Here is a 27,115-nt window from a genome sequence, read left to right on the forward strand (position 1 = left end):
ACAAAAAAATTTACAACTGAAATACAATGTCTAGAAACATGATATCAGCATCACAATGTCGATTACCAGTAATTTTTACTGTTCAGCAGCTATCACATGAAGGTTTGGGAGATAAACATTCTCTGTAGTAGAGAGAGTGATGGATGCCTCAAGATCTGTATAAATGACTGACTGAATATTTTTAGCCATCTAAACAAAAACTTGACATAAATGGCCCCAAATTACTGCTTTGAGTTAGAGATCGTTAAACAGTTAAAACAAATTTGACCTGATAAAGTCTTGAGTAATTTCGTTCTTCCACGGTGGGACTTTTGCTGGACAAAACCCACAACAAACAGAACCCACAACATACTTCATAATTTCCCTAGTTCCTACATTAACAGAATATCCTTGGGCATCCTTCTCTGTTTCTGGGTATTCAGCTCAGGCCAGACACCTATGCAGTCTTCTCTGACCTTCCATACTCAGGCCCCTGCTCCTCCTCTTTACTCCTGCTGCCGCTGCTTTTGTCTCTGCTTTGTCTCCAGTTGACTCAAGTTTCCTCAAATCAGTTTTCATCATTAAAAACAAACAATTACCAATATTCCTAATTACTGAGTTCTTGGTCTCAGAGAGTCACAATTTGAGCATTCAATATTTGATTTTGCATCAGAAATGCATTCCCTGGCCTGACAGTCTGATGAGATCTGAGAGAGAGTCAGGCACTTCTACATGTGTTCTTATGTTACCTTCAAAATCCCGACACAAGTTTTACTATCTCCATTTAAACAGTTGAGAAAATAGGCTCAGAAAGTTGAATTAAATTGCCTAAGATGCAAATCACACAGACTTAAAGTTTTTGATTTCAAACTAGGGTACCTTCCACTATACCACAGCCATCTGTACTAAATTTGGCATAAACCAAAACAAAAACCCTATTTACATGAGTATTCAGTTGAAAGTGTAACTTAGCAGGACTCTGTGGGGCCTTCCCAGGACAGACCCCTCCCCATACCCTCTGCTGTAGCTTCTCTCTGAAGTACCCAGATAACAGTAATTAATGCATATTTCCTGAGTTTTTCAGATGCTAAAAACCACCACCAAATGGAAGAAACCAACTACTTGATGCTCATGAGCTTGTAGCAGCCCAACCTTCTGACACCTAAGGGTTGATCACCATCAACCAATCAGTGAATTGTGCACAGCTAATCACACACCCTGGGACGCCCCTCTGTCAGCTGGCTTTTAAAAAGTCTCAGCTGAGCCCCTTTGAGGAGTTTGGGGTTTTGTGGGCAGGAGACATCTGTCTTTCCTTGGCCCAGCATAAACATTTCTCTGCGCCAGGCTCTGATGTTTAGGTATTGTGTGGTCTCATTGTGCATCAACCACATAAACTTGACTTAGATAACAGTTTTGCAGAAGCCAGGTTGGGAGTCTGTGCCCGTGGCAGGCCGACACTCGCTGGGGCAGCCCCTTCCCTGTGTCCCCAGCAGCTTCTGGAGCTCACTTCACTCTGTGAAATGGGGAACTCTCCCTGACAGGCACCAGCCGCCCACTGAATGAAGCTATTTGGAGCTGAGAAACATCCGGAGCTACTGTCCACATTCAGTATCGCTTGCGGGTGAGTGGCCCCAGGTTGCTCAGGTTGGGGAATCTTTCCACTCCACCTGGGCTCATTCTCTTGTGGGAAGTGAGCCGCTCTGTGCTCATTGTGAGCCACACTGGGTCCATTCTCTTTTAAGAGCTGGGCCGGTCTCTTTGGAGGCCTCCATCTGCGAGTGGAGGTGGAATTTTTAGACTGTACCTCTCCTGATTGTGCTACCATGGTTATTTGTTGCTTGTGTTTTCACGTGTATCATTTTAGGGTGACCGAGGCCAGAGCTGTCTCTACTGCCCAGCTTGGCTGATATCTGATATTAAAGCTAGCTTACGCTTGTACGTATAATCAATACAGACATGTCTTTTGTTGTACCTAGGTTTTCTTAAGGTCAGTAAGTTCATGTTTCTGTTGCAGTTTGTCAGCAGAAAGAAAAAAATTTAATTAGCTTTGTATAATATTCTTATGAGTGAATTGAGTGCAGATGAGATAAGTGCTTTTGGAGGAATATTTTGGAACTGATTTATATTTTGGGGCTCTCTACTTAAAGGTGATCTCTGGATATTTGGTGACTTGAAAATTTGGAGTTGTTCTGGATTGGGTTAAATGATGGAAGTTTATTGAATAGTTGAAAACTAGGTCATTCCTAAACAAAATAAGATACTGAAACATTCACTTAGAAGTTAAGATTTTTAAGAGTTGAGGATGCTAATTTAAATATATAATTAAGGCTACAAGAAATAATAAAGGAAACATTTTGTTATACAGTAGAAAGTAGGATATGTCTTCAATTAAGGTATGAGGAATGGAATTGCCTTTTGTTAAAGAAAAAAAGTGATTTGGTCCTAGAGCTGGTTGTTTCTAGATGGGGGATAAAGGGGGGCAAACTAATATGGATACAGAAAACTGTGGAAGTTTTGTAGAAGGGGATTCCTAAAAAAGGAGTTCTGTGCATGGTTGGGCTGAGATTAGATTAAATTTAATCAGGTAAATGCATTTGTTATTAAAAGTGGCCTGGTGTAGGATGGATTTGGTTCCTCTCTGTTAAGAGAACAAGTTTACTTAGAACGCTTCTGATAACAGATTGTATGAAACTTGTTATTTTTGACAAACTTCCTATCAAGTTCTAATTAAAGTTCTTTTGACGTCAGCTGGCTTTGGGATGCTTCAGAAGGCTCAAGGCTCCTGAGACATCTCAGAGAAAAATATTTAACTAACTAGGATTGCCTGGTACATTGAATTATTCAGGAAGCATTGTCAAATGAGTGATAAACCTCCTCAGCTTAGAAAGTATTGATAAATGTTACTATAGATATTCTAGAAATTATGTGGAGTTCTTGGAATTTGCATATGTCCTGGTATAATGCTGTCAGTCATATTCTATTTATCTTGGACTGTTGTATGTCACTGCAACTTGATTAAGGTTCTTAGTAACACTGTAATCAGATCTTTTGCCTATCATTCATAGACAGGTAAGCTGATGCTTTGCAAAACCCCTTCATCTTTAAGAAGATTCATAAAAAGGACTTTTTGACAAGTGAAGGTTTCTTTTAAATCATACTGCTGAGTTGGGTAAGATATTTTAAAAGTTTGAAAACTCTGATTTCATGGAACTGTTGGTGAGGAGGATTGATTACATGGGATTGAGTGAACTGATGAATGTGATTAAACTGGTTTTTGTCTGAAATGTTACTGGGTTTTTTTGTTGTTTTAATTTTTTATTGAAGTGTAGTTTCAGGTGTATAGCAAAGTGATTCAGTTATACATATATATGCACATATTTTTTTCTTTTCACATTCTTTTCCATTATGTTATTACAAGAAATTGAACATAGTTCCCTGTGCTATACAGTAGGTCCTTGTTTATCTATTTTATATACTGTAATGTGTGTCTGTTAATCCCCAACCACTAATTTATCCCTCCCTGCCCTTTCCCCTTTGATAACCATAGTTTGTTTTCTATGTCTGTGAATCTGTTTTTGGTTTGTATATAGAATTTGTATCTTTTTTTAGATTCTGCAAATAAGTGATATCATATGATCTTTCTCTGTCTGACTTACTTCACTCAATATTGATAATCTCTAGGTCCATCCATGTTGCTGCAAATGGCATAATTACATTATTTCTTATGGCTGAGTAATATTTATATATATATATGTATACACACACACACACACACACACACACACACACACACACACACACACACACACACACACATATATGTATACACACCACATCTTCATTATCCAGTCATCTGTTGATGGACATTTAGGTTGTTTCCATGTCTTGGCCACTGTAAATAGTGCTGTATGAAGATTGCATGTATCTTTTCAAATTAGAGTTTTCTCTGGGTATATGCCCAGGAGTGGGATTGCTGAATCATATGGTAAATTTATTCTTAGTTTTTTAAGGAACCTTCATACTGTCCTCCATAGTGGCTGCACCAATTTACATTCCTACTAGCAGTGTAGGAGGGTTCCTTTTTCTCCACACCCTCTCCGGCATTTATTATCTGTAGACTTTTTAATGATGGCCATCTGGCTGGTGTAAGGTGATACCTCATTGCAGTTCTGATTTGCATTTCTCCAATAATTAGCAATTTTGAGCATCTTTTCATGTTCCTATTGGCCATCTGGATGTCTTCTTTAGAGAAATGTCTAAGTTTTCTCCCCATTTTTTGATTGGGTGCTTTTTTTTTTTTAATTAAGCTGTATGAGCTGTTTGTATATTTTGGAAATTAGTCCACTGTTGGTCATATCATTTGCAAATATTGTCTCCCATTCTGTAGGCTGTCTTTTTGTTTGTATCCTTTGCTGTACAAAAGCTTTTAAGTTTAATTAGGTCCCAAGAAATGTTAACTGGCTTTTAATCTGTGTTCTCTAATTGAACTATTTACCAAATGTTTGTCTCCCTATCAGTATTGCCCTCAATATTTAGGACAGAGTTCTCTAATGGAGTTGTCATGGAGTATAACAACTCATGATGTATAACGCTTGCTTTAAGTCTATTGCTAAAAGCACATGTACAATGCTTGTGTAACAGTTGGGTGTAAGTGACAAAATGTATGGCCTATATAGTGTTTCCTCATTAACCATACCATTGAGCCTGTTGACAATATCTGAGTAGTTTTCCCCCAAGTGGATAAGTAGGCAAATATAAAGGAGGCTTAGCACCAAGGGATATGATCTGAACCTGGGGCAAGAGACACCACCCCAGGACAGACTGTTCCCCTGCATTCTCTACTGTAGCTCCTCTCTGAAGTACCCAGATAATAGTATCTCATGCATGTTTCCTTAATTTTTCAGATACTGAAAACCAGCACCAAATGGAAGAAACCAACTACTTGATGATTATGAACAGGTAGTAGCCCGACCTTCTGGCACCTAAGGATTGATCACCATTAACCGATCACCATTAACCAGTTAATTATGCACAGCTGATCCCATACCCTGGGCCGCCCCTCCCTCAGCTGGCCTTTAAAAAGGCTCAACTGAAACCCTTCAGAGTTTGAGGTTTTTTTGGGCACGAGCCATCCATTTTCCTTGCTCAACCCAGCAATAAGCCTTTCTCTGCTTCAAACTCTGACGTTGCAGTATTGTTTGACCTCACTGTGTGTACTTGCATTAGGTAACGGGTAAATGTTATTCATAACCCATTCATGGAGGTCTTTGAACGGGATTTTTTTTATCACTTATTTTAATTAATAACAGGACTCTATAGTTATAGATTAAAACACTCCTGAATTTACATATATAATTATGATGATTGCTGCATAAATGAATGAAATTGGCCCTTTGTTCCCATCATGGAAGAGAGTAATTGCACCAAAAGGACTTATTACACTTCTGAAATTTACTGCTAAGTCTATAAAAAAAAGTTAACATCTCTATTAAATTTAGAGAATGAATATTTACTTAAAAAAACAATCTTTTAATTGTTTCATTTATTTGGGGGGGGTAATTTGTTTTATTTACTTATTTATAGAGGAGGTACTGGGGACTGAACCTAGGACCTCCCGTATGCTAAGCATGTGCGCTACCACTTGAGCTATACTCTCCTCCCCTGAATATTTACTTTTGATACAACTTGGTGATTGCTTTCAACAGGTGCTTAGTAATTTATTCCTTCTCTATTAAGTTTTGTTAAACTTCATTAAACTTTGGTATTTACCAAGGAAGTACCAAGGCCAAAGTACCAAGAAAACAAAATAAAGTTTTGTTTTGTTTTTTTTACTAGTCTGAGAGCAGGTACATGGTACAAGAACCTGACCGTCAAGCAGTCTGTGTTGTAGTTGTCACCCTAAGTGATAACCGGCTTCTCTCTAGGCCCAGATATCCCATCTCCTGATAAGTTTACTTGGACCCTTTCTCATTATTCCTTCTCCATTTTGGTTTCCTCAGCACCAGAGAGGAAAATGCGCTAAATTTTCAAGGTGAATGTTTGAACCTGAATATGAAGAAAGAGTAGACCTGCTTACTGATGACTTTAGCATATTATGGATTCCAAGAAGAGCAGACTTCATTACATATTTTAGGATTCCTGAGATTCTTAGTCTTCTAGGTAAGTTAGATATTTGTTTTAATTTTTTTTATTAAATTATAAATTATTTTAGAACAGAGCCCGAGTCTATTTCTAATCCTTCACACGTCCTAGCGTGGTGTGATTGTTAAATTGAAGTATGGTCTTATGCCGATAATTTGCCCCAATCCAGATTCAATATTGGGATATTTTTATGTGTCAGTCAACTAAGAGCATGGTTTTGGGGGTCAAACTTGGGTTTATATATAAACTCTGTTCTTTAGTAAGAGTGCAACTTGGAGCATGCATATTGCTTAACCTCTGAATTAATTTGCTCATCTGTAAAATTTTAATAATTATACATACCTCATATAGTTGCTATAGAAGTAAATAAGATAAGGCACATGAATTAGCCTGGTGAGGAGTCAATGCTCGTTATCATTTAAAAAAACATTACTTCTGAGGATAATTAGACTAACAACAAAAACGGGCATCTTTTTGAATTCACCCTATGTGCCTGGACCATGCCCAAGGATTTTCAGGGGCAGCAACTGGACCACACTGGGTGAGTTAACTCTCAAATACATTCAGGTCCTGCTTTTATCTGGAAGCCAACTCTTAGGACAACCTTGTGCTCAAGAAGAGCCTGAGAAGAAGTAAGGGAATATTACTGTAATATCACACATTTAACAAACAAAAAAGGTATCCAGGTGATTCTAACATAAAGTCAGCATTGTTCTATAAAAGAAATCATTTGATATTCCCTTTTGTGCTGGTTTGTTATGTAAAATACAGATTTAATTTTCACTCAAACCAGTTCACTAAGATATATGTATACATGTATAGATATATGTGTCCATTTATAATATGTGTATATTGTTGACCCTTGAGCACCACAGGGGTGAGAGGTGCCAATGCAGTTGAAAATCTGAGTCTATCTTACAGTCGGCCTTCTGTATTCCTGGTTCACCATCTGTGGATTCAACTAACCATGGACAGTGTAGTCCTGTAGTATTTACTACTGAAAAAAATCTGAGTATAAGTGGACTGTGCACAGTTCAAACCCCAGTTGTTCAAGGCTCAACTGCATATGCTTTAAATATATATAAAGTTATTGCTGGATATGCATATTGGTGGGGAAATGACACGATTTCAATTTAGAGTTTAACAAATTCAGAAATAACTAACTTTAGATTGCCAATTCATGGCTGAGTTTCTGCTCCCGCAATATTCCAAATACTAAATTCTGACAAACCGTTTGACCACTGTGCCATTCAGATCTTTCCTCTGCTGAGATCAACAATAGCCACCAAAGAAAATCTCAGCTCCTTTGCATTTATTTGTAGGTATCTTTTAGACGATGAATGTCTGCCTGTATGCTAATATTAAACTTAAGTCCTCTGTCCGTTTATATCATTTTCCTCCTTTTTTTTACTGCATGTAACTTTATTAAAGAATGCACAGCTTTTCCTCTCTAATGACCCCTTAAAATTTTTATTATGCCATTTTTTATTTTCACTCTTCATATACAAACACTGGCACTTCATAGAAACAAAAATTTAAGAAGTTTATAGTCCAACAGACAAACAGCATTCCTTAGAAGCACTGATTCTGCTAGACAAGTGGAAGGAAACTTAGAAATAAACTCTTAGCCTTCTCTTTTTGATAAGATGGAAAAAACTGAGGTTTGATGTAGGTGGTAACTTGTTCAGATTTCTTAGGTAGGTACTGGTAAAGGTAGGACTAGAACTTCTGACTTGAGAGAATTTTTTTTCCACTCCTCAGTGGCCAAAAAAGTACAATTAACTCATTTTGGAGTTTTCATTTTTTATATTAACAATAGCAGTTTATAAGCATTTAAAGATGTATTATCCTTTGCCATTGACAAAATAAACATGCATAAGGAAAAAATACTTTATTTTTAAAAGAAATCAAATGTCTACTGAAAGTATACATGAAACGCATCTTACATTTAGCCCTAAGCTTGATTGTATATGCTCCTTGTCATATTCCAATGAGATTTTGGAATTCAATTTCAAATACATTAACGTTTACCAGTAGATATCAAGGAAAGCTACTGACTTTGAGGAAAAAACAATTCAGTAACTGTTTACCTACCCTGAGTTACTCATCCCCACAATGTATTTGGGATTATTTGAACATTTAAAAATATAACAAAACATTTATCTTTTCATTGCATCCATCAATATGCTAAATTCTCTGCTACAATCCAAGTAAAATGAAAGTGACCAGTGTGTTTTCTGATACTGTTAGTGATTAACAGAGTGCAATTACAGCATAAAGTATAGCCAGGAATTTATATTGTAAACATTATCTGGCTCCAAACATCTTGAAGCAAATAACTATTAATATGACTGACTATACATAACACATAAGAACACAATAATTCTGGAGGGTAGTATAACTACAAAACCCCTGAAAGCAATTTTTTTCAATCTCGTTTTTTCATTATCACCCCCCTACCCTAAGAGAGAGATTTAACAAATTTAGCTTTAAATTACATTTCTCCCTAATGAGAGAAATTTAATACTGAAGAATAAGATTTTACTGAGTTGAGATGTGGAGGGCCACGATCTTAAGATTTTTTTTTCACTCCAAAAACCAATTTTTGTCCTACTGAGAATACATGCCTTAAAGTGAATAAAAATGAACAGCCTTTAATATTATTAGGGAGGGAAAAAACCCTAATGGGTAACACTGGAGGTTGAAATACGTGGCTTCTTCAAACATCCCTATCTCATTATGGCTGTGTAGTCTCAGAAGACATCATGTCTATTTCCTTGTTTTGCAAACCACAAAAGTAGCATAAAATCTGATAGTTTGGAAAAATAATTTGCTCTCACTAGACTTGGTGTTCTTAACCATAAACTGAAAGAACAGATGTAGGATCAGTTATTCCCAATTCTGGCTGCATTTTTTTCTGGGACATAACTAAAGATGTCAGTGCTCATCTGTACCCCCAGACCAATTAAACCAATGTCCAGAGGTTCTGGTCTAGCCAGTGGTTCTTAAACTTCAGTGTGAATGACACTATTATTAAACACAGATTGCTGGGTCCCATTCAGAGTTTCTGATTCTGCAGGTCTGGGATGGGGCCTGCAAATTTGCATTTCTAGCAAGTTCGCAGGTGCTGCTATGATAGTGGTTTGGGGACCACACTTTGAGAATCACTGGTCTAGGCAAATGTGTGAATATGTATGTGTACCTGTTACGATACGTGTACGTATATCCCCAGGTGATTCTAACCTCAGAACTACTGGTATAGAAAATATTAATAAGGTTCTTTTCAGTTCTAAGATTTAGAGGTTTTAATATAATGAGAGTTGTTGGGTATCAAGGTGATCCATCTAGAAAGGGGCCCTATAGAAAAACATCAATTTCTTGGTCACTTTTCATTATGAATTTGTTCCTATAAAGCATTTTACAGTATTTTTTTTTGAAAATTAACAGTTTTTCAGTACATTTGCTGCATATATGGTTCTTCACTTCATTTTTCAGTAAAGTTAGTTTATTTGGTTGTCAGCATCCCATCACTTGATAAGACCAATGGAGGGTTTGGGTAATAGCCAGCTGTTTTTGAATTGTTTGAAGAGAACCTTGTAAATTTGTAGTCCAGAGGTAATTCTGGAAAAAAAGAAAAATTATTCTGCATATCTCAAAAGGCTTTTCATAAATATAAACAAATAAAAATTTGATACTCATTGATAATAAAACATTTTTTAGAGTTTCATAATTTTAATACTCTTTTGTTCCCTGGATAGGTTGTACCTAGACTGAAGACTGTAGATGTCTTTCCCTATAAAATTTACAGTAATGTTTAAGTCAAATGACATTTAGAGATATTGCAAATCATCTTCAGAGCTCTAAATATTAAGTAAACTCTTAAACTCTCCACACAAAAGTTAACACGTAAAATAGGAACACTCATCTAATTTTTTTATATTTAAATATCTCTCAGGTTTTACTGAGAAGACTAACTGGTAAATGAGAAAACTAATAATCTTCATAGCCCTTAGTAATAAGTTACTAAGAATGATCTTTAAAAAAAAAAGAATGATCTTTAATGCTTAGCTAAAGAAGGATTTTAATATGCACAACATTACACTGAGAGCCACAAGGGGAATCGGGAGAGAGAATATAAAATTCATACTTTCTTGATAGTGGGACATTGTGACATTTTCATAAAAATCTCTCAAAAGCTAGCCTTCAGATATTTTCTTCCCAAGTTTCTTCAAGGAACCATTACCAGAAATATTACAAGAGAAACATTATGATAGATGTCGTGTAATGACATTCATTCTTCATGCAGATACTGGGTAATAATCCTTATTTCACAATTTCACAAGTAAGACATCATTTGGTAGTACTGAGTATTTTGAAAATACTAGCATCAAAATTATACTTTATATTAAAGTGAGAATCATCAAGACCCAAACAGGTACTCCTTCTGAGGAGAAAACTAGTGCTAAAGATTGGGAAGCAGGAACACTGCCTTTCTGATGACAGAGAAAGCTAAGCTTAGTGTACATAGGAAACAATTCAGTATTACTAAATTTCGCTGGTCTTCACTGCTTCAAATTAGAGCCATGCACTAAAAAGGCATTGAAAGTAAATTAATAAAACTGAGTTTCTAAAGTAAGGACATCTAAGGTCCTGGATTTCTGATAAGCTGCCAAAATGATAGAGGCTAAGAGCTGACCCAGCCACCTCTTTCTCAGTCTTTCCTATATACTTATAACGTTAAAATGATAACATTATCAAAATGCTTATACACCAACCATCATGGTAATGTATGTGGCAAATTTAAAAAAAATGGCTTCTAAGCATTTAAATGTCAATGAGATAACCAAGTCTAACACTATCTACAAATAAACATTACGTTGAATACAAAAAGGTTTTAAGAGACTAAGGGGGAGTATCAAGTTTGTTTTTTCATTTCAGCTGATGTAACGCTGAGCTTTAGTCCCTGTGAATGCTTACTTCCAAATTATGCTTACTGCAAGGCAACCTCCTTCAGGGACTCAACACAGGCTGAGAGAGTCCGCCAGGCCCACCCCTACACTCCACTTTCTACCCCTGTAGGTTCATGAAACTACCGAAAAGGCCCACTTACGTCTTTGGGTGCCCTCTCTTGAGTTAGCAAACAGTCAGGGGAAAAAGCAGCCCCAAAGTCAGGTTCACCCTACTTGGCCTCCTTAGCATCCTGTCCTGGTAATTTTTCTGTACCTTTATCCTGTGACTTCAAGCAGACTTAAGGAAAAAAAAAAAATTGTCCAGCATTTGTAATTGGCTCCAGTGGACAGACAGGTCATAACTACTTACAATGCCGTATCTAGATGTTTCCCAAGAAAAATCTATCAAAGTCATGGGCAGATTTTCTTCTTTTAAAGAAAGGAACTCCAGTACTTCAGGTCATTACTGTCCAGTAACAGGAAAAGCTTTCAAAGTATTTTCTCCCTTACCTGCTATTGCTTCAATGCTTGGAATCACAATAGTGCTGTAAGTACTGATCCTCTTACAAGACCACGTATAAACCAAGGAGTCTTCCGTATTTTCCAGTCCAGAAACCGAATCAATAAAAAAAGAGCCCCATTTTTTAGATAATGTATTTAGAGCTTTTGCCTTCGGTCCCTGAAACAAGAAATGGAATAAAAACTGTGGTTGTTTAGCGTTCAACCTCATTGTAAATTTTTCCCTCCACTAAGTAAATCAAAAGAGAAAAACTCTGTAGGAATTTCCGTTGTTTAACCAGACTATATACTATATAAAAAGTAAAACAAAGCTCAGCAGTCCTTTGAAGTATTCTCCCCTGGCTTTGTCTGGGAACTCCTTCTCATCCTTTGGGATCTGGCTTGGATTCCCCCAAGAGGTTTTCCTTGACTACCCACACTTAGATTGGATTAGGTCTCCTCCATCTCCTCACACCCTGAGTTTATCCCTAATATTACTACTATTCATGCTATCTTGCAATTATCATACTATTTATTTTTTACCCTGCACAGATTATGCACTATATAAGGTTAGGAACTCTCCTATGTATTAGTGCATCCCTCAGGCTTAGTGCCTAGGACCAAGCAGGCACAGAAAAATTACAGACTAAATAAAAGACTCATTCAAACAAAACTTGTCAGTGTTTTTTGGATATGGGATAAAATTAAGAATTGAAAAGATCCTATCATATCCATATACCTTATATTATAAAATCTGTCATTCTTTTCTGATGACAAGTTCATTTTGGAATAGCACAGAGTCCCAAATATGCCTTTCGATTTATGATTCTTTGTGTTGGAGCTCATTTTGTGAAGCAAAATGTGAAGATGAAAATATGTTTTCAGAAGATTGTTTAGGTGGTATTTAGAAATCACTTAGCAAGAATCTATTTGGATTTCACCAAAGATACTTAAGAGCAGTATGAAATATGAACACCTGTGCTTCTGAGTGTACATTTAAGATGTATTTAAATAATTTCACAAGGTTTAAAGAGCAACATATAGGGGAACTTTATTTAGTTCATTGTGTTTTCTAAAATAATGAGTCTGAGAAGAAATGACTCACATCACACCTACTATGTGTAGATAACAGCTTTGCAAACACTGAGATATAGAGTCTAGACTGCACTTTATTCCTTTGAAAAGAGGAAAACAGACCTGTTCGCCTTTTCTGGTTCAAAGTAGTATGGATGCTGCTCTTGTCTAAATGTTTCTGCCCTTCCAAAACTCATATGTTGACATCTTAACCTCCAGGATGATGTGATTATGTGGTGAGGCCTTTGAGAGGTGCTTAGGTCATGAGGGTGGAGCCTCATGAGTGGGATTCACGTCCACATAAGAGGTACCAGAGAGCTAGCTTTTCCCTCTGCCGTGTGAGGGCACAGTGAGAAGGTGGTGGTCTGTGAGGAAGCGGGCCTCACCAGACAGTGAATCAGCTGGCACCATGATCTTGGACTTCCCACCCTCTAGAACTGTGAGAAATACATGTTTGTGCTTTATGAGCCACCCAGTCTGTTTTTTTTTGTTATAGCAGCCAGACTGGATGGATGCTAATCTTTGTTCATTCTGATGTTGAAGTTTTTAATGACTCATTTTTTCAAATATAAAATGTATATATCTAATCAAAAGAATCATGCCATTTCTTGAACATATCAACAGGGAGCACTATTTTCATTAAGCCTTTATATCTTATAGATACATCCTTTAATGGTAAGTGTTCTTGCCACATTTCTATCTTCTCTTTCTCTCCAGTCTCTCTCCCTTAGACATCTATGTCCCAACTTTCCTCGCTTTTCCTATCTTCCAAATGCCAGTTTGAACTCATCCTCCAACTGTTTCAAAGAAATGGGATTCAACATTAAATCAGTCATATCCCTCTCCTTACAAAACCAGCTCTTTCCCTTGACTTCCATTATTTGTATGAGTAAAACCCATCATTTCCAGTTGCCTGTGCCTTTTTGAAAACCATTTATGTTTTGAGTCTTAACTCCCATCACCAGCACCAGGCTTATCAGTTGTGCCTCCAGAACATCAGCCACACACTCCCTCCATTCCTTTCTGACCACTGTCACTTGTTCATGTCTATGTTACCTCCAGTATGAGCTGCTGAACAAGCCTCCCACAGCATCCCTTCCCCTCAGCTGAGCCCACCCTCACACAGCCACTAAATGCAAGCTTCCACCCTGTTACTCCCACGTTCAAAAACTGTTAGTGGTTCCTTTGGCCAACAGACCTACACACCTGCTATTTTATGGCCAAGACGGTGTATTGTAGCCTGTACGTTACTATCTCTGCACACCTACTATTTCATGTTATTTTCTGAAACAAGAATGTGTTATCATTTCCATCAGCTGAAAATCTACCTGCCTGTCAATGTTCACTTAGAATTTACATGATAGGTTTTCCCTGACTCTCCTCAGTGAAGCGCCCACCCTGTCTTGTCTGTAATTCTTTTATAGTGTACACCCTCTCCAGGCAGTTATGCTTTATCCACAGACTGTGAAGTGTCTGTGAAAAGGACCTGTGCATGGCTCAGTTGTAAGTCCCTGATATTCACAGTAGGGGCACCTGCACAAATTAAAAACTTAGTATCTGCTGAGCAAGAGAATGTTGTCAGACTGGTTGTTTGTTTAATAACAAGTGGCCTTATTAAGAGATCTCTGCTAATCCAATAAGCTCCTATGTCTGATAGTTGTGATAAAATTTTTGAGTATTGTTCTGAAATATGTCCTGTGTAGAGAGTTACATCAAATCCTGTTTCAATCACAGTGAGTGGTTTTATTAAGGATGTATATAGGACAGAGAATTAAACACAAGTAAGCTAAGTTACATATGTAACTTTCTCTTTCCATAGTTTTATGAGTCAGAAATGACTCATTTAGTCTTAAAAATGGAAAAAAGGTATATGTGTGTATAAATGATGCCATGGTCACTGATCACAATGGAAAGGGAAAAAAGTTTTTAAGAAGAAGGAAAAAACCTGAATATAACCAATTTCTTCTACCTAACTTGTAATTTAGTTTTATCAACAAGATCTACAGTTAAAGAGCCCCGAGAAAAAACCTAACCAACTGAAAATATCTCATGGAAAGTAACTGGAAAGAAGAATGTAACTCCAAACTCATTATGCCCTTTATGAGAACAAAGGAGAAAATGTCCCTAATATTGAAATATTTACTGCTGCTATATAAAACTGAACTATATCATGGCTGCGAAGAATCAGCAGGCACCAAAATACTTGAATCACCAAGATCAAGTAGCCTTTCCTTATTATGAAGTATTTTTCATCTTAAATGGGAATTAGTTTTTTAATGGTCAACTGGGTAATCAGATGTATTAAGATTTTAGAAAAAGTTTCTAGGCAAAGACATTGAAGTGCCATTTGAGATGTTCTCTGTCCTTATCCTGAGCTTTTGTTACAAATGAAGGGAGGTGACAGTGATGCTCACATTCCAGATGGTTTTATTGAGGATGGAAACTACTGTACATGTATGAGAAACTGAATTCAAGCCTAAGCAAAACAAAATGCTAAATTCCACAGAACATAATAAATGTAAACGTTCTGGCTCACACCATCAATCTGGAAATGATCTGGTTAATTTGGTTTTTAATTATACTTTTGAAATTCCAGTTAGGCCGAATAAAGTAACCAGAAATATGGAATTAAATCCTTTTGCATTCAGACTTTGTACTCCCTCAAAGACTGCATATTATTTATGTTCTGTGTTTGACATTTGGTTAGAAAAACTAAACTACATTTTTCTTAATGATCACAAAATAGAAGACCCCTCAGATGCTGCTTTCTGTTCAGCTCTCTTTACGGACTTTCCCCTCCTGCTGCAGCAACTGAGGATGTCTGCATTCTCCTCCACAGGGAAGCAGGAAAGAATCTGAGCTCAGACAGGATGGAAGAAGTGTGCTATGCAGAGGAATGGACCAGAACTTAAATATGACAGCAGTCTGACTTTTAGAAGTTGTGGCTCTGGGTTTGTATTAAAAGATAATTTTTGGGAAAAAAAAAAAAAACCCACATAATTATTTCATCTACCTTAAACTAAAACTATGTATGACAGCATTTTTCATAAATCTGATATATAAGTTGGCCTGAAAGATCCTTAGGATGGGCCCGTCAGTACAAATACTGCCTTAAAAACAAACTCCAGAAACACGACGGCATTCACTCAGACCAGGGTAACTTTGGAGTCAAGAAGTACAAAGATGCTTTGGCTTTTCAACATAATGCTCTGGGCCACCGCTGGGAGTTCCGAAGTAAAACACATGTCTCTGACCCCAGCAGACAAGGGAATCCGTCCTCTACAACTCCACTTCTCCTAGGACCTCAACAGTATGAGGGATGGAGCTCAGGGGTAAGCCCGGAAACTTCTGAGGCCTTTGTTCTAACCCTGTCACTTAGCCAAGTGCTCCCATTCCTTCCTTGTTTCTTGCTTATTTTTGCTTTTATACACTATTTTCCCTTTCTAGATTTATGGCATGTTTTACTTTTCTTTCCCTCAAGTCTTCACCTAAGTTCATTCTAGGTGGCTCAGGAGTAAGTCTAAAGGAGCTACCAACTTAGTTATGTTAGCCCCGTGAAGAGTTCATGGCCAAGCAGAAGAGACAGAGGGTAACTATAGTGAGTCAGGATCTGGCTGTCTCGTCATCAGCCCAAACACACCCATGGTCCCACAGCTCTGGGTGAAGGCAGAGCGCTGGGCAGACAGACACATGGTCAACAGCACTGTCTGGGCACTGTTGAAAAACTATCAGCAAGATCAACTGTAGCGCTGAAGTGGCATGGAGATCACAATACATGCCAAGAGATTACATCACTCTAGGCACAAACAAGCACTTTTCAGGATATGTCAAACATAAGGCTTTTTCTTTCAAGGAAACAGCCTAAGAGAACCCTTACCTCATACTTTCCCTTTTTCTCCAGAGGCTCTGATTCCTCAGGCTTCCCTTCTCTGTCCCCACTGAGCTCTTCCAGGATGAGGACCGTCTCCCAGTTACTGTAATGACGGGCTGGGAAAATATCTGAATGCATGCTATCACCAAAGTAAACAACCTGTAAGTCAGCAGCAATTCTGTTTGAGACATGGGAATTGTGAGAGAGAGGTGTTCATCTTACAGAAGGCAGAAGAAAATTCCTCAACAGCAATCAGAGTAAGACATGTAAAAGTTGCATACATATCTTAAACTTCCTTGAAGAACTTCACAGGTGACCATCCCCTTATCCTGTCTGATTCACAAGGAATCAGGTGTCGGGTGTAGAAAGTTACACAACTCATTTGCAGGTAGAAGAAAGGCAGGAGATTAGTGAATTAATTCAATTCAATGAAAAAATGAAAGAGACTGTATGTTAAAGGTAAACCTGCCCAGTGAAGAGTGGGGGAAATACTGGAGACAGCCAGGGGCAGCGGGTTAGGTTAGAAGGAATGCGCAACACAACCGATTTCCCCAAGTCTCTGGGCCCCACCCAGACCCGCTGAAACAGAATCTCTGAGAGTGGGTGGGGTTGGGCAAGTGGACTCTGGGAAACTTCCCAGGTGTTCTGAGGCAAAGCCCTGTTGATCTTGTCCACACCTCTCAATTTACAGATGAGAAAACAAAGCTGAGGGAATTTGAACCAGAACCTCAAAGTCAGGAGTCCCCAGGGGGCTATGACAGTGTGGGAGCCCATGGAATAGGGACAGTGACCCCGTGACCTCTCCTGATCATGGGGCTCCTGGCAAATATTTTTTAGAGGAAAGGGTCCTGCTGTTAAACATATACCAAAGTCCAACATCAATAATGTGACCAGGATGTCAAAAGCCAGTGTGTCTTTAGACTAGTCTATAGTATAACTAGTTATTACTTGTTTCATATATAAAAATGTTTTTGATGGACAGTTATCAGGATGTCATTCTTCAAGTATTCCACACACTGATCCAGCATATCCCCTAGGTCTGTGGCCTGCTTGGAATCTCTGCTTTTCTGTTACAGATAAAGACCCAGTGCACATCAAGAAAGGAAAGGCTTATTTAAGCAGAATTGGTAGAAGAGGAGATTGGTAGATAGAGGCAGACAATTCCCTCATAGATAACTATGCTGAATGCATGTAGATTTATGGTTTTAGTTCACAATGGTTTCTATCTGCAAGTGGCCATAAAGGACTCTACCTCAGTCAGAACATACCTTAGGTTCAGGTTTGCCAGTCATTTTCTTCAGAAGTTCATATAGGTGGACAGCGTTCCCTTGGGAGTACCAGCCAGGTTTATCCAGAGATGGCAGTGCCTCCTGCTCCTCGTCATTCTCTGAAAGTACAGTTTGACAATCATACATTTTTTAATCAAGGGACAGCACCCAGTTGGACAGAGCACACTGTGGCATGGCTGTAGGACAGGTACAAGACGGAACTGTATGGAGATGGGGGCTGGCATCCAGTGATCACCTATATATCATAAGCACTTCATGGATATAACATATATTTTTTTAAAAAATCCTTAGAGCAGTTTTAAGTTCACAGTAAAATTGAGGGGAAGGTACAGAGATGTCCCATACACCCTCTGCCCTCACAAAGGCAGAGCCTCCCCCATGACTGGTGATGAGTCCACATCACAACAATATGAGGTGAGTTTCTACATGACTTCAGGTATTTTGAACAAAGAATTCTAAAAACACATTTACAGATAATTAAAAGCCCCATCACAGCAACCGGTAGCTTATGGTCAAGAAATACTTACGCCTATTTGGTTGACATTCCAGCAGCCATTTTTGAATTCTTCCGCACAGTCAAATGAAAACCCTACTATCTCTAAAGAGTAGGTCATAAACCAATTATGTATTAGCCTAACATGAAGAGTCTAAGAAGACTCACCACATTCCTGGAGAAACACAGTGAAAACCAATTATTTCGCATGTCTGTCTGTCTGTATTAGCACAGAATGTCTTACCATGTAAATAATGTGGGCTTGGTAGCAACTGGAAAATGAGTAATTTACGCAAATATTTTTTAAAGCAAATTCACATTTGATATGTAGAGACCCACTCTGCAGGAACAGTGAGAAGGGAATCTTTCCACTGCTTATTAAAAACAAATCTACAGAATTGTAAGTTTTCAAATATTGGGACTCAGTCATTAACAAAGAGGAGAAAACCCTTCTTTACGCAAAGACCAAAACAAAAAACTCACTTTACAGAAAGATGCACCCCCTCCTCCCTACCCCGCCATTCCAGCCCCTACACTGGGAGCTGCTCTGCAGGGTGCTGAGCCGTGCAGGGCAGGCCTGGGACGCTGCAGGACTCAGGAAACTCCTCATCCCAGCGCTGGAGAGCCAGCGAGGCCTGGGAAAGCATTGCAGCTGAAGTGGAAGCTGTACAATCAAAGGTGCAAACTCACGGAAGTTTCAAGCACAATCTGCACAAACCCAAATGCTTTCACACTTTTCATGGTCTATGGGAAACAGTTATATGAACCTGCATTTCCACATATAATATAAATTAACGAGCCCTGCAAGAAGTACAATGATGACACTGACTTGAAAAATTTTAATTAAGAAATACTAGAAGATAAGCTCAAGACGAAATAAAACAGAGGACAAAGGGGCTAGAGAGTGTGATTTGTTTCCTCAGTTTTAAGTGGGAATAATCACAGTACTTCCCTCAGCGAGTGACTGTATACATGGGTTATTACAGAGGAAGCACATGATATGGGACAGTGTGCCATGCAGTGTTCAGGAAGTCTTGGCTGCTACCCCTTATTTACAGGTGTAGAAATGGATACCTGGGTAAGTTAAGAAATCTGCCCAGAGCTACTTCATTGTTACAGTCACCCCTCAAAAGACTTCAAATTGGAGCTAGAAGATGGGTTAAGACAACAATCAGTTAAAGCAAAATAGTAAATCAAACTAAAACGCTTTTGAAAACTATAATCTGCTTCTGGATACACCTGTGTTTTATAAATAACAAAGTACATCTTATCATTTTCCTACTGTAAGAGCATATGGACAAATAAAAAAAAACCCAGTACATTTCTAGTCAACATAATAGTTGAAAAATTAATATGGGGAAATGATACAGTCATTGAATGTACACTAAAATCAGAGAAACACTGGTGTAGAGAGAACAGGAAAAAAAAAACTCATAGAAAAATAAAAGGCATTCATTTCAGCAAGGACAGAGTAATGGGCACATGTAGGGAGCAGTTAGAATAGAGATGAAAAGGTAATTTAGCAACCAGATTTGAAATTAGCCCTAGAATGCTATAGGGAGTGGGGAGCCAATGAGACTGTGTGTATGTGACTAGGTATACTGTAAGCCTAACAGTAATAAGCGAGTAATATAAACTATATTGAAAAATTAAAAGCAAGCAACAAACAGAAATCGGTGCCAAAGAAAAGTATTTGAGGGCAGTGGGCAAGAGAAGGAAACAGAGGTATAAAGTGAGGGCAGAGGGAGAAGTTAGAGCCTCATGGGGAAAAGTGATGAAGGCTTAAAGGGAAGGGAGGGGACAGCAGAGATGAAATAATTCTGAGGTAGATTAAAGAGGATTTTACGAAAAAACAAACTAAAAACAAACCAGAAAACCCCAGGGCTTGATGCACAGTATCCTGGATGTGAAAGGGTGAAGATAATGGAAGTTTCTGTACTTCAGTGCATGGTGCAGTAATGAAGATGAGGAATACAACTCGGCCAGCATGTTTGGTTGCTGTCTGCTTCCTAGGTGGAAGGAGAAGCCAGTTTGATTTCAGAATACTGAGTGGAGCTGTCTTGTGTACAAGACAAAACACGGTGTGAGGCTCTGGAAAAGACATCTGAGCTGGGGAAAGATTTGGGAGTCAGCGTATTGGTGACAGCTGAGACCAAAGACAGCAAGTTGGGTCATGATTCCCAAATTGGGGGGGCGCGAGGGAGGGGTAATTTGCAACACAAGACAAACATGGTCCCTCTCCCAAATTAATTTCCAATCTTGCAAGGTGGACAGACCCACTTACCTCCCTGCCCAGCCTTAGCTCTGGTGAGGAGCTGGGTCATGTAGTGAGCGAGATGGGGATCAGGAAAATAACAAATTTTGCATAGAAGAGGCTCCTGGCCCCACTTCTTATTCTCACCTAGGGTTTAAGCTGGAAGGAGCTCATTCTCCCACCCGCGGGGCACCATCCTCCCCTTTCGCGTCTCCATGACAACCTCTGACATCAGTCCTGTGCAAATGTGCTCAGGATGCTGCAGAGCGGCGGGCTCTGGGATTGGCTCGCTGCGCCTTCCATCCCCGCAACCTCCTCAGTCTTAATTTTACTTTTGACTTTAACCATTTAGAGCAGTGATGCGATTTACATGACACCGGACTGTCACATAGGAGCCGACTGACAGTGACTTGCATTGTATAATAACATTAACTGCCGAATGTTGAATGGTTTGCGGCTTACAAGGCTGAGAGATCAGTTAAGTACCGTGACAACCCAGACCTGATGTAATAGTGCACCCATCACGTAAAGGATAAGAGAGGGGCAGGAATGTGACAGGTGAAAGGGAGAGAAAAGCACTAATCATCCTAAGGATGACTGATTTTCCTAGCTTGGGCAAGATCTGTACTTGGAAAAGTTATAATGGAGTTACAGAATATGGGAAATTAAGGAGTTGTTATAGGTATGTCAAGTTCCATGAGATGCGGGGTCTGTGGGGCATCGAGATTTTAGAAGACAAAAATAAGCCTCTCTAAGTTAGGGAAAAGGGAAGCCAAGAAATAAGGGATTAGGAGTCATTAGTGTGTAGATGACAGTTAAAACCAGAGAATGGTGGAGAGCTGAGGACAGCAGAAGAAAGGAGGGATGGCCAATGCAGAAGGCTGGAGAACAACATTTAAAGAGAAAGATGATGGGAAATCAGCAGTGGAAACTGAGATGGAGCAGCTGGAGGCAGAAGAATCAGAATCAGCAGCAAAATAAATACTGTGACAGAACAGAATGAATTAGAGATTCTTTAATATGAACAGTATCCTCTTATTAATCAAAGTGCTGGCAATCTTTCTGCCTTGTAAATGGGAGTATACTATTTTGTGTTAGCTCCAAAAACTGTAGGATTCACTGTGTCTTACAGCGAAATATTTTAAATCAGAGGTCTAGAAAAACTAAAGCTGGAAAGAACTTTAGAGATCTTTTTCTAGTCTAATTCCTGCTAGGTGTGAAAAAGCTGAGATAAGCTTTTCCAAACATCTATAGAAAAGCATGAAACCCCATATATTTTGGGGTCCACAGGCATTTTATTCTAATCATTATAGACAGTGGTGATAGGACTTTGGGTCCTACTTCAGCCATCCAGACTTTTCATCTCTTAAAGATTTATAACATTTTCATACTATAAATTCAGTCAAGATGACTTTCAAGTCTTTTAATGAATATAATGTCTGAAAATATAATTTAGAGAATCATCATTATGTCAGTCCTCAAATCCAACTTGATACTGCAAAACCAAAAGAAAAAAAAATATACTGCACAGAAGTTGTAAGACAGGTACCTCTACGTGGTAACAGTTTTTTTTTTTTTTAATTTACCCTTTTATCTCCAGATAACTCTTCAATTAAAGAGAAATACTGCATAAATGTGGTAATTTGCCAGCATAAGTGAATGCATTTGTGCTCTCCAATGTGTTTAAAAATTCAGTGTATTTTTAATGTGCATTGTTTTCCATTACTGGTGTTTGTATGTGTGTGTCTGTACGAAATTTTAATAAAAATCTTTGTGAAACAGCTTAAGTACTATTATAGGTATTAAACAGATACAGATTTTCTGGGATCAAAATATGAAAACCCTGCAGATAAAAGTAAAAACAAACATTTCTTGAATACTTAGTTAATGTATTTAAATATAAGTTTGTGAAAAGGGGGGAAAAACACTGAAATTTTTTTCTAGTTTAATGCAAAGTATTCTTATTTTAATTTTAATACCTGATTATTTCTTAACATCAAGGATTTATATAAGACATGAAACCAATAAATAAAAAACACCGTTATCTCTCCCTTTCTACTAGACCAGTGTGTCTTAACCTTCGCACTCCTGAGGTTTGGGGCCAGATAAGTCTTTGTTGGGGGTGGTGGGGGTGCTCTCCTGTGTGCTGTAGGCTGGTTAGCAGCATCTCTGGCTTCTACCCACTGGATGCCAGCAGCATCCCCCCTTCCAAGTTGTGACAACCAACTATGTCTCCAGACGCTGCCAGTTTTGTCCTGAGAAGCAAAACTGCCACAGCTGAAAACAACTCTACTAGACATTTCTCATCAACACATATGCATATTCTAGAATCTTCAGTTTAAAAAAAATAAATTACAGATCTTCCTCGTTTTACAATGGAATTACATCCTGCTAAACCCAGCTTAAGTTGAAAATGCATTTAATATGCTTAACCTACCGAACTTAGCCTAGCTTAGCTTACAAGTGCTCAGAATACTTACTTTGCACATAGCTGTCAGCCAGCAGACATTTACTGAGTAAGCAAATGAACAAATCTTAAATACGACAGGAAAGATACAAAACGTTTTAACTTACCGAGTGTCCGGAAAGGCCTCTGACTTGGTGAATGTGAGAAGAAACCAGGCTTCAATGCATTTGTAATCACAATGTCAAAAAGATCTTCAAAATCATTCCTAAAAAGCAATAATAGTTTATTTTAAGGAATTAGAAATGGTCCATATAAAACAGAACTTAATTTTTGCCGATTTGACCACACATCATTTCTTAACCTTTTGATTAACTTTTACATACTTTCTATACATTTTAAGGTGAGACTTACATTGGAAATAGAAGGTGGTCAAGCACTAATCATCCTGACAACACCCTAAAGTATAAACATAAGGGGGGAAAAGCACATTAACTCATTAACTCTAGGTGCTAAGCTGGCTTTCTCACTATGGCAATAGTTCAAGTAGGTAAATGCAGTAGTTTCTAACATCTAAAATATTCACGCACTGTGTTCTCAAATTTGGGGCCTGAAATTTGTCTGGACTTATTAGCATCAAGAGTTATTAATAATTTTGTGTGTTACTTGGGTCCTACAGAAAGCTAGCATTATATCAACACTCACCTTTCAGAGAGTGTTCAAAACGTGAAGATACCTTATTTTGAAAATCAGGGTAGTCTTATGGTAATTTTAGATAACAGTAATAATTGTTTTCTAGTCTGTAGTTAATACTATATTAAGGATCATGGAGAACAGCAGAGGAAAGACAGTCCTCGTTTGTGATGGACTCACTATTGCACTGGGGAGAAAGCATTTACCCAACATTCCAGAATACTGTAACACAGGAAAACTGCACTACACAGGAATTAAGATATAAAGAAAACTTGTGGTTATCTATGCTAATGAAAAAGAAATTAAGACTCCCAAGTGTTTATTCTGAAGCATGGTCCCACTACCAGGACAGCAAACATCTCTATAAAAGGCACCTTCCAAGGTATTCAGGACTTCAACCTTAATTCACTTCAAGGATCCCAAACCTATATATTAATTAGAAAGGAGAAAACCTCAGACAGGTTGTAAATATACCACAGACCAATTTGAACCCACGTGTTTTGAGGAACATGAAAATCAGGAAGCTAAACAAGTTGGCCAGAGCTCAGTTTTGAGGCTAAAATTTGCTTCATAGTCACAGCAATTCAGGACAGTATCTACTAAAATTTGAGGAAACATTAAGGGAGATTAACATCCCATTTTAGACTCTAGCCCTGATTATGGATATTCCCTGGTATTGCCCATAAGAATTCCATAAATAAGTATCAACACTTACAGAAACTTACCAACTCTGCCTAATACTTTATCTGTAATGTGCTATTTAAACTTCGCCTCACACCTATGAGGTATTATTGTCCCATTTTTAAAGATGATGAGATTGAGGCTTAGAGCGGTTACAGAACCTACCCCATGTCTCAGAGTAAGTTGCAAGGCAGGGCTTGAGCCCACACCAGTCTTATTTTAAGTCTATGCATTTATATTGCCTCCATGTCCATGGATGTCCACCCCATCCCTGGCTGTGCTAAATGGTGAAGTACCAGGCTCCACACTGGGATGGCCGCTGAGAGGTTGTACTCCAGGTGTGTGTTAGGGAGTAAAATCTACAACCCAGTGTCCCTCAGTCATCCAAAGCTGAGACACCACATTCACAGAGGACTGCCTGAAGGCCATGCAGTCTATTCACCTTCCAGAAAACCTAAAGCCCAGACCACCAGCGGGTATGAGCACACTGGCTCCAGTAATACTGCTTTGCTAAAATGTGCTTGGGGTGCGTTGCTGTCAGGAGAAACAATGTTGAGGGCTGTTAGGAGAAACAACCACTAGTCACTCAGAATTGTTTAATATAATGATATGGTCATGGTCCAGCACTTTTAAAAAAGCACTGGTCTGATTTGTTATGTTTTATAAGACCTTGAAAGTGAAGACTCAGCACTTACCCAAGGATATATTCACAGAGGAGTCTACAGTAATCACTGTGAGAACTGGTAATTAACATAAGAATTTTCCCAGCGTTCTTTAGCTGTTGAAGCCACTTTTTAACAGATTCTGGACAAGTGCGTAAATATCTGCCTGGATCTCTTTTTATTTCTGGAAAATATATTCCACAATTTTCTGAAAAATAAAAATATGAAGGAGATTAAAGAAATTTTTTTTTGACTCAGTGTACTCTCACATTTTTCTCTCTCAAAGCTATAGGTAAAATTAAAAGAATAAAAGGTAGGTTTGAACAATCTAGCAATGATACCATTACTGTTTCTTAAGACTACTTCTTGTTCTTTACTTAAAAACATGATGATTAAAAATGTGAGTTGAAAATACTTTTTGGTTATTTGACAAGGACTGATAAAGTGTTAAAAAAAAAAACCAGATCATATGATAAACACAATACGATCAGCATTTTCAAACTAGAGAAAACCTTACTGCATTTGAAATGTCAATTAAAAATATTCTTTTAATCATTCAACAAATATTTGCTGGACACAGGTAACAAACAAATACACATTCAGATAATGCACCAGGAACACGTCTTTGGCATGAAGCAACCAAGAAGGGAGATGGGTTCCTCAGGGTCAGTGTTGTTTTAGACAGAACTGAGACTAGAAGCCCTGGTCTATTACAGCCCCTGGGAGGCGCTGTGATGTTAAGTGGTAAAACAAGCCAGAAAAGGCAGGACGGCAACGCAGCTGACCAGGAAAGCTGAAGAGCCTGAGTCACTGAGCTGAACCTGCATGCTCTCTCTGTCTCTTTGGGTCTTTAGAGTCCAGGGGGTCAGCCTGAGCTCCAGGGCAGCTGGTGCCAACATCTCCAGAAATCCTGGTCACATGCACACACAGTGTTTGACATGGTTCCTTAACAGTTTTATGTACTTAAGGCAGACAACTGCAGATTTGGTCGAAATGCTACTAGATTCATAAAGCACTTTAGAGATAACTGTTCTTTGGGCTTGACAGTGCTAGTAGGCAAACAAAGGGAACTCGAGTTCTTACTTTCCTTAACTGCTAGAGAAGGACACATGCATAAACAAAACAACAAGAGAAAGAGCTTGAACTGAGTGATAAACTCTGCAGTAGACACATGCTAGACCTGTAATTCTGTACAGCGCCATGCACTTGAAATGAGTGAAATGAAAGTTGTACTTTAAGAATATCAGGACAGGAAAGAAGAGTCTCTGAGCAAAAAAAGAAAAAGAAAAAAAAAGAAAGAAAGAAAAACAGAAATACCTTAGCTGGCGAGTATTCTGATTTTGTTTGGTTTCACCCTCCTCTGTAGGGCTGGGTGCTCAGGGAGGGTGGCCTCTACCAGGCTAACCTAACACGGTAATTCCTTCCCAAGTCTTGGTCATGTAAAATAACCCAATTTAATAATAGTTTAAATAGTAAGGATATCTATTATTTGCAGCCTATAGTATCTGTATTCAGAAAACAATACTGTAATACTGTAAGAATTCATCATAACCAGACCAAAACAATTACTTAACAAAAGAAGGGATATTTTACAACATGAAGATAATATTCAGTCATCGGGAGACCATGAACAAAAACAAACTTCATGTTCTTCTCATATTCTGCCCCACAGAGAGCATGTGTGTAAACCTCTAGGACTTCTTAATATTCCAGAAGCTATGTAAATGTCATTAAAAAATTAAAATATATCTTCTGCTTTCCAGGGAAAAGAATGTACTAGTAGGCAAGGACTAATTGAATAAAGAGAAAATGATACAATTAAATGGTTAAAAATAGAATAGTTTGATGAATGAGTGACTATCAAAGTCCTGGCAGAAGCTGTGTCTCTTATGTAAGGTTATTTCAACCAGAAAAACAAAGCTTTTGCAGCAACAGTAGTATTACAGGATGGATAACAAAAGATTTATAGTATATAATGCTGAAAACATTTATCTAGTTAAGCATCTGTATTCAGAAACAAGGGCTAAGAAAAAGGCTATTTTTTCTGTAGCTTTAAGTGCTTGGTGCCATCTAGTGATCAAAATATAAATTACTGTTAAAAACATACTGTTCCATTTCCAAATGAAC

At 38.2% G+C, this 27,115-nt stretch overlaps 1 protein-coding gene and 1 long non-coding RNA gene across 5 annotated transcripts in view; one reads left to right on the plus strand and one right to left on the minus strand.

The window, feature by feature from the left end:
- The first annotated feature begins 576 nt into the window (after positions 1-576).
- On the plus strand, positions 577-16,524 carry LOC116154389 (uncharacterized). 3 transcript variants are annotated; one of them, XR_010381258.1, is made up of 4 exons: positions 577-1,600; positions 4,884-4,938; positions 5,979-6,138; positions 15,481-16,524. It is a non-coding gene; the product is annotated as an uncharacterized LOC116154389 (long non-coding RNA). The 3 variants fall into 3 exon arrangements; XR_010381259.1 differs by lacking the exon at positions 577-1,600 and adding an exon at positions 1,633-3,426; XR_010381257.1 differs by lacking the exon at positions 577-1,600 and having other exon boundaries at positions 4,497-4,938.
- Positions 7,997-27,115, minus strand: part of NT5DC1 (5'-nucleotidase domain containing 1) — a 111,024-nt gene continuing 91,905 nt past the window's right edge. For both annotated transcript variants that reach the window (XM_010979136.3, XM_064486756.1), the window contains 6 exons: positions 25,022-25,196; positions 23,123-23,220; positions 17,781-17,899; positions 16,519-16,671; positions 11,580-11,748; positions 7,997-9,741 (listed from right to left, as the gene is read on the minus strand). In XM_010979136.3, the coding sequence (XP_010977438.1) occupies positions 9,626-9,741; positions 11,580-11,748; positions 16,519-16,671; positions 17,781-17,899; positions 23,123-23,220; positions 25,022-25,196 (830 nt within the window). In that variant the 3' untranslated portion in view covers positions 7,997-9,625. The remainder of the gene's footprint in view (positions 9,742-11,579; positions 11,749-16,518; positions 16,672-17,780; positions 17,900-23,122; positions 23,221-25,021; positions 25,197-27,115) is intronic.

The sequence above is a fragment of the Camelus dromedarius genome, chromosome 6 (genome assembly GCF_036321535.1).
Source record: "Camelus dromedarius isolate mCamDro1 chromosome 6, mCamDro1.pat, whole genome shotgun sequence".
In the NCBI taxonomy this organism is placed as follows: Eukaryota; Metazoa; Chordata; class Mammalia; order Artiodactyla; family Camelidae; genus Camelus; species Camelus dromedarius.